Source organism: Littorina saxatilis, linkage group LG9, assembly GCF_037325665.1.
Source record: "Littorina saxatilis isolate snail1 linkage group LG9, US_GU_Lsax_2.0, whole genome shotgun sequence".
NCBI lineage: Eukaryota > Metazoa > Mollusca > Gastropoda > Littorinimorpha > Littorinidae > Littorina > Littorina saxatilis.
In genome coordinates, this window is record NC_090253.1 from 20131283 (window position 1) to 20139636 (window position 8354).

Consider the following 8354-nt stretch of genomic DNA (forward strand, 5'->3'; position numbering starts at 1 on the left):
CTGAGCGTGTTTTTAATCCAAACATATCACATCTATATGTTTTTGGAATCAGGAACCCACAAGGAATAAGATGAAAGTGTTTTAAATCGATTTCGGAAATTTTATTTTAATAATAATTTTTATATTTTTAATTTTCAGAGCTTGTTTTTATTCCGAATATAACATATTTATATGTTTTTGGAATCAGAAAATGATGAAGAATAAGATGAACGTAAATTTGGATCGTTTTAAAAAATTTTTTTTTTTTTACAATTTTCAGATTTTTAATGACCAAAGTCATTAATTGATTTTTAAGCGACCAAGCTGAAATGCAATACCGAAGTCCGGCCTTCGTCGAAGATTGCTTGGCCAAAATTTCAATCAATTTGATTGAAAAATGACGGTGTGGCAGTGCCGGGGATATCATTCCCAGGAACTCTCATGTGAAATTTCATAGAGATCGGTCCAGTAGTTTGGTCTGAATCGCTCTACACACGTGCACACACACGCACAGACAGACAGACCGACAGACAGACACACACACACACACACACACACACACACATACACCACGACCCTCGTCTCGATTCCCCCGATACGTTAACACATTTAGTCAAAACTTGACTAAATGTAATGAGAGCTGTAACATACACGTAAGCATGGCCAGACTGCTTCCTGTACAGAGTTTGTATTTCTGTGACAAATTATTTTCTTAAATTCTCGAAAGCCTCCAGAGAAGGGATGGTCTTATCCCATTTGTGAAAACCTTGTCAGATCTGAAATAGTGAGCCGAATCGTTGAAGGGCTGTAGGGATAATAACAGAAAACACACAACAAGTTGGGCCGCTAGAATGCGAGGCAAGCGCTGATCAGTAGAAGTAAGAGGGCAGTCACACACGCGATTCAATCGTGAGATTTACCCTGTCACACGGACGACTGAGTCGTGGAAAATTGCTACGACCTCGGCGTCACTGTGCATAATGCCTCCAATATGCATAATTGATAGATCGGCTGATTGATTGTTCTCTCTTGTCATAAACATACATTGATTGATTGATAGATCTCTCTTGCTAGAAACATTGACTGATTAATTGGTTGATCTATAGATCGATTGATTGTTCCGTATCTCTGACTAGAAACATGAATTGATTGATTGATTGATTGACTTATTGATTGATTAATCTCTCTTATCAAGAAACATTGACTATAGATCGATTGATTGTTCCGTCTCTTTTTCTAGAAACATTGATTGATTGATTGATTGCTCGATCGATTGCTCGATCGATTGATTGTTCAGTCTCTCCTACTAGAAACATTGATTGATTATTGATTGTTTGTTTGGTTGACAGAAACACGCTCCACGAGGCACCTACATCAACACAGCTGACTTCAAGACCATACAAGATCTCAGCGCCTATCTCCAGCACCTCGACAAGAACCCAGAGGAGTACCTCAAGATTCTTCGCGCCAAGGATCAGTACGTTCCCATGTACGAAGAATATCCTCACAGAGACAGCAAAGGGCGCATCTCCTTCATGCATTACCACTACGAAGCTGTGGCCTATTGCGAGTTATGTCGAAGGCTATGGAATATAGACCGATACAGAAAGTCTTATCCGGACATGACCGAGTGGTTTGACAAGGGGGGATGTGCGGCACCTAAAGATATATCTTGATTTGTTAGTTTTCTACATTCTGACGTCACCAAGGCTCACTAAGAATGTATATAATGATTTTTCATATTGTAAACAAAATAATTTTTAGTACCTTTTGAGCGGTGTCACTAAAACGCGAAAAGACGCGAAAAGACGCGAAAAGACACGAAAAGACGCGAAAAGACACGAAAAGACGCGAAAAGTCCTGGTACATGTAACTGTTTTTAGTCGAGATTGGTGATTTAATATAAACAATCATCAAAACATGCACACTCTCTCTAGATCTCTCTCTCTCTCTCTCTCTCTCTCTCTCTCTCTCTCTCTCTCTCTTCCTCTCTCTCTCTCTTCCTCTCTCTCTCTCTTCCTCTCTCTCTCTCTCTCGCATGTGTGTGTGTGTGTGTGTGTGTGTGTGTGTGTGTGTGTGTGTGTGTGTGTGTGTGTAAGTGTGTGTAAGTGTGTATGAGCTTGTGTGTGCGTGTGTGTGTATACGAGGGTGTGTGTGTGGATGTGTGTTGGTATTCGCTAGCCGTGTCCAGCCAGCTGCACACAATTAACAGTCTCCTTTGGGTGAAGGAAGTTTTTATCTGTTTGAAGTGGGCGGTCATTTGTGAAAAGCTCGCCATAAACGGATCGCTTGGGCCCCAGGTGGTCGTAATGTAATGTGCCGCCAGCTTGACTGGGTATGTTGGGGGAATCGGCGTTTTGTCAAGTAGATGTTAATTCCTTTGTCGGATCGGATGGATAGAATACCAGCTCAGCTGGCGTGTGGTCAGTTGCGTAACTTTTATGAGTTACCCGGGGTAGCCGCTGATAACACGTTCGTGTGGGAATGTTTGATGCGCTCAGATCAAAGCCTCATTTAAGAGATAGCGAATTCCGTTGCAAGCCCCTGGAGCAAATTTTTGATTGGTGCTTTTGTGAACAAGAAACAATTGACAAGTGGCTCTATCCCATCTCCCCCCTTTCCCCGTCGCGATATAACCTTGAATGGTTGAAAACGACGTTAAACACCAAATAAAGAAAAGAAAAGTAAGGAGGTGATTGTTACAAGAAGGTGTCTTTTCGCGTCTTTTCGCGTCTTTTCGCGTCTTTTCGCGTCTTTTCGTGTCTTTTCGCGTCTTTTCGAGTTTTAGTGACACCCCCGTAAAGAGCGAACAATTTTCAAAGAATTTATTTTTGCGTGGTTTATCTTACCCCTGAGCCATCGTGAACCCGTGTGATCCAGTTTCCCTTTTTCACAATGTAGTCGTCAGTTAGTCATTTGAATGCGACTCGATGTGAGCTTATCTACAATAGCACGTTTTTATGCACGAAACAAACGGCTGTGGTTCACAAGAACTCTGGCGATGGGTTTTGACTGTTGAGATGAACGGCGATATGCATAAACCGTCGTCTGCTACGACCCTTGCGTGACCCTGCTTCTGGGCTTTTCTTTTTTCAAACTTTCACAACTTCGAATTGTACTGATCTTGTCTTGATGAAAAAAGAATTCTTTTATGATTAAAAAATGTTTGTGTAACAAGCTGTCAATTTATTATTTAGATTTTAAAAGTTAGGTCTAGCGCAAAAACGCACCACGGTCCAAAAACATTCTGATAATCATCGATCCACGGCTATGGCCAGTTTACATCGATAGAATGAGACCCGAAGGGAAGTAACTCATGTTTGACCTGAGTTCAGGATGGGTCCAAAAAGTGTTCGAGACAATCTGCAAAATTAATTCTTTAAAAATTGCTCGCTCTTTACGTTGGGCACCTAGGATGTTCCCGTTTGGTGAGCGTTCAAATGGAAGGGTGTTTGTACTATGTGTAAAAGCCTGACAGTATCTGTGATGGTTTACGGGAGGCTTACTGTCCGGGCGTGATTTCCGGTATTGAATATTCATAACAGCCGTCCAGCACCAAAACGAGGCGCCATTGTTGTAGAGGAGTAAGTCCACGAAAATAAATTCTTTGAACATTTCTCACGCTCGACAGAAAGCAGCCAGGATGTTCCCGTTCGGTGAGCGTTCAAATGGAAGTATGCTTGAGTTGTACTGTATGTAGACGCTCGGGGAGCTCTGTGATGGTTTACGGGAGGCTTACTGTGCCTTTAAGGGCAGAAATGACACGGAAATTAAGTTATGTTTTCTCGCAAGATTATCAAGTTTTGTTTCAAGGTTCTTAATAAAAATTTTCAGAAAAAAATGTTTTTGCCAAGTGATATTTGATTCGATGAATGAACTATGGGTCAAAATGGACGTTCATTGTGACATTGTTTTGATAAAACATGTAGTTTTTTTGACAGATTCATCTTCCAGAAAAATGAAGATAGAACTTTGCAGTATGTTTGATTTAAATCGAAAAAGGTCCCTTGATGCAACAACAGAGCAACTTTTTCAAATTTATGAACAGATTTTATTTTCTGGGTAGATATGCACAAAATGAAGTTTTTGTAGTTTGACAATATTTCTAAACTAATTTCTTGGTAAAACGTCTCTCTGGTACTGGGAAAAAACCTTTTCTGGTGAAAATACAAAAAAGAGCAAGAAGATAGTCCAGAAGATGAATATGTTCCAATGACGGCACTGATGATCACAAAAATATTCCGAGAAAAAAGCGTCAACAGTTTTCAAAATGGTGTCAAACGTTACTAACACATTTTGAAAATGGTTGCTTTATTGCAAGAAAGAGGTTGACAATGGCAAAATTACTTCGCACAATGATTCTATTGTGTTCAAAGTACCTAACATGCTGAGAACCCAAATTTTGTGCGATCTCTGGCCAGTTCAGAGTGATAAAAAAACACATTTCAAAATCTTTATTTTTCTGGAAGATAAATGTGTCCCATTAACTACATGTTTTGCCCCCAAAAGTCGCAAAAAATGTCAATTCTGACCCATAAGTCCTTGATATATTACTTTAAAGGTAAAAAAAAGCCCTCTTTTTTACATTTAGTCAAGTTTTGACTTAAATGTTTTAACATAGAGGGGGGAATCGAGACGAGGGTCGTGGTGTATGTGTGTGTGTGTGTCTGTGTGTGTGTGTAGAGCGATTCAGACTAAACTACTGGGCCGATCTTTATGAAATTTGACATGAGAGTTCCTGGGTATGATATCCCCGGATGTTTTTTTTTCTTTTTTTCGATAAATACCTTTGATGACGTCATATCCGGCTTTTTGTAAAAGTTGAGGCGGCACTGTCACACCCTCATTTTTCAACTAAATTGATTGAAATTTTGGCAAATCAATCTTCGACGAAGGCCGGGGTTTGGTATTGCATTTCAGCTTGGTGGCTTAAAAACTAATGAGTGAGTTTTGTCATTAAAAATCGGAAACTTGTAATTAAAATTATTTTTTTATTAAACGATCCAAAAATAATTTCGTCTTATTTTTCGTCATTTTCTGATTCCAAAAACATATACATATGTTATATTTGGATTAAAAACAATCTCTGAAAATTAAAAATATAAAAATTATTATTAAAATTAAATTTCCGAAATCGATTCAATAACTATTTCATCTCATTCCTTGTCGGTTCCTGATTCCAAAAACATATAGATATGATATGTTTGGATTAAAAACACGCTCAGAAAGTTAAAACGAAGAGAGGTACAGTAAAGCGTGCTATGAAGCACAGCGCAACCGCTGCCGCGCCAAACAGGCTCGTCACTTTCACTGCCTTTTGCACTAGCGGCGGACTACGTTCAGTTTCATTCTGTGAGTTCCACAGCTTGACTAAATGTAGTAATTTCGCCTTACGCGACTTGTTCTTATTTATTTTTTTATCGAGGACCTTGAAAAAAATAGTAATTTTTTGTCCAAAGTAACAAATCTTAATTTCCGTGCCATCTCTACCCTTAAATAAACAGACATACATTCGCACATACACAAGAAAACACAGACACACAAATACGCGTGTGCACGCACACACATGCCAGGGCTCCCCACGGACGTCCAACCTGGAGGGTCCCAGGACTCACACGTTCAATTTTTCGAGGGTCCGTGGACTCCCTCAGTGGAGTTGTGATGATCCCTAGAGTCCAGGGTCCCAGGACTCACACGTTCAATTTTTCGAGGGTCCGTGGACTCCCTCAGTGGAGTTGTGATGATCCCTAGAGTCCAGGGTCCCAGGACTCACACGTTCAATTTTTCGAGGGTCCGTGGACTCCCTCAGTGGAGTTGTGATGATCCCTAGAGTCCAGGGTCCCAGGACTCACACGTTCAATTTTTCGAGGGTCCGTGGACTCCCTCAGTGGAGTTGTGATGATCCCTAGCTATAGAGTCCAGGGTCCCAGGACTCACACGTCCAATTTTTCGATGGTCCGTGGACTCCCTCAGTGGAGTTGTGATGATCCCTAGAGTCCAGGGGCCCCAGAGCCCTCGTGTATTGATAATACATTATGATCACACATAGTGTGGTAAGAAGTGTCTTTTTTTCGTGGGATTATTTCAGGAGAACAATGTTGCTTGAAAGTAGGTATTTTGTACTTCTTATGTCCAGTATATTAAAAAGGTTTAAAAACATCAAATTGGTGTGAGTGAGTGCATGAGTGTGTGTGTGTGTGTGTGTGTGTGTGTGTGTGTGTGTGTGTGTGTGTGTGTGTGTGAGTGTGTGTGTGTGTGTGCGTATGTGTGTGTGTGTGTGCGTGTGTGTGAGTGTGTGTGTGTGCGTGTGTGTGAGTGTGTGTGTGTGCGTATGTGTGTGTGTGCGTATGTGTGTGTGTGTGAGTGTGTGTGTGTGTGTGTGTGCGTATTATGTGTGTGCGTGTGTGTGTGTGTGTGTGTGTGTATTTGCGGGTGTACACGTGTTTCACCTTAGTGTATAATAGCGGCAATCTCTTAAATTGAATTGTTTACCGACAAAAAATATCTTAACGAATACTTCACTTCTGGCCGCAAATCGAACAATGCATAACAATTTTAGAAGAAAAAAAAGTGACACCATTTACTCGCCAAATTGGTCATTGTTTTTCTACTTAACACTGGCATTATTCAGAAACAGCTTCTTCTTCTTCTTCTTCTTCTTCTTCTTCAGGGTTCGACATTTTTTTCAGAAACAGCAAAAGGGGGTTACCTTTTTGATAATAAACACCAACAGTATTTACCCGAACGGTATTCATGCACAGTCATGGTGCCATTCATTCAATAGATTAAAGGCACAGTAAGCCTCCCGTAAACCATCACAGATACTGTTAGGCTTTTACACACACTTTCGTTTACAGGGGCGGAACAGTTGCTTTGTAAGGGGGGGGTGCACTTTGAATCGAAAGTGAATGTGATGGGCGCGAAGCGCCCGAATTTGCTAGGGGAGTCCGGGGGCATGCCCCCCCGGAAAAAATTTTGGCTCAAAGAAGCAAAATGGTGCCATTTGGTGCCATTTGAACTTATAAATGGTCATAGAATCAGCTTTCCAATTTTTTTTTTTTTTGCTGGAGGGGGCCGGTGCACGAGCACCCTGTGCTCCCCCCCTCGTCCGCCCCTGGTTTAAACACTCACCGCTTGAGAACATCCTAGGTGCCCTACGTAAAAGCGAGCAATTTTTAAAGAATTTATTTTCGTGGGTCGACCCTCTGATCAGCAAATCAGGCGCCTCGTTTTGGCGCTGGAACTAACTTTTAAAATGTAGATAATAAATTGACAGCTTGTTACACAAACATTCTTAAATCATGAAATAATTCTTTTTTCATCAAGACAAGATCAGTACAATTCGAAGTTTTGAAAGTTTGAAAAAAGAAAAGCCCGGAAACGTGTCACGCAAACCGACTTTCTCGTAGCAGACGACGTTTGTGCCTAGCGCCCGTTCCTCTGAACAGTCAACTGTCACCGTTCTAGTTCGTGTGAATCGTAGGCGTTTGTTGTGTTTAGATTCAGAGGTACTCAATAACGTGCTATTGCAGATAAGCTAACAGCGAGTCGCATTAAAATCACAAACTGACGACTACATTGTGAAAAAAGGATCACACGGGTTCGCGATGGCTCAGGGGAAAGATAAACCACGCAGAATTATATTCTTTGAAAATTGCTAGCTCTTGAGAGAGAGAGAGAGAGAGAGAGAGAGAGAGAGAGAGAGAGAGAGAGAGAGAGAGAGAAAGAGAGAGAGAGAGAGAGAGAGAGAGAGAGAGAGAGAGAGAGAGAGAGAGAGAGAGAGAGAGAACTAAAACCGTCGTCTTTCAGCGGTTCTCAGGTTCAAAATAATGCCTACAGGGTATCAATTTTCTCCGAACGATATAATAAAATTAATTAATAGCCAACAAAAGATCATGTTGCCGAAATAGAATGTGTTAATAAAATAATATATAGCTATTCTGATGGACACGTGGGGGAATTCGGGGGCTGTGATTGGATGGTCTCTTCCGATCATCAAAGCATAATTAAAGGAGACAATTAAGGTCATTTTTTTAATGTTGTTGCACAAAGAAATCGTGAAACAGAAATAACCTGGTCGTAACTTGGAGAGAGATAGGGAGGGATCGTTATGAGGGGGTCCAAAGTATAGCACTGTCTCAAAACTAACGCAATAGCCGGACAGAGTTGCGCCCCTGGAACGGCAGGGAGTTCCTGTTTGTGTTTGCAAAATGGAACCGCATGACAATCCGCCCTTCAACTTTTTTGCCCACGTAGTTTGAACAGCAGACACAGTAACGTTTCCCTCCACCACTTATCTTCTTCTCTCGTTCAGCCATTTTGGACGTAAACAAAACAACCGGAACTACCCGCCGCGGGCTATGGCAGGGACGGAC

The 8354-nt window shown here is 41.2% G+C and overlaps 1 protein-coding gene across 2 annotated transcripts in view; it reads left to right on the forward strand.

Annotated features, from left to right (window-relative positions):
• The window catches only part of LOC138975555 (alpha-(1,3)-fucosyltransferase fut-1-like), a 55994-nt gene extending 49851 nt beyond the window's left edge, over positions 1–6143 (forward strand). For both annotated transcript variants that reach the window (XM_070348264.1, XM_070348265.1), the window contains exon 7: positions 1329–6143. In XM_070348264.1, coding sequence (XP_070204365.1) covers positions 1329–1655 — 327 coding nt within the window. In that variant the 3' untranslated portion in view covers positions 1656–6143. The remainder of the gene's footprint in view (positions 1–1328) is intronic.
• The last annotated feature ends 2211 nt before the right edge of the window (positions 6144–8354 follow it).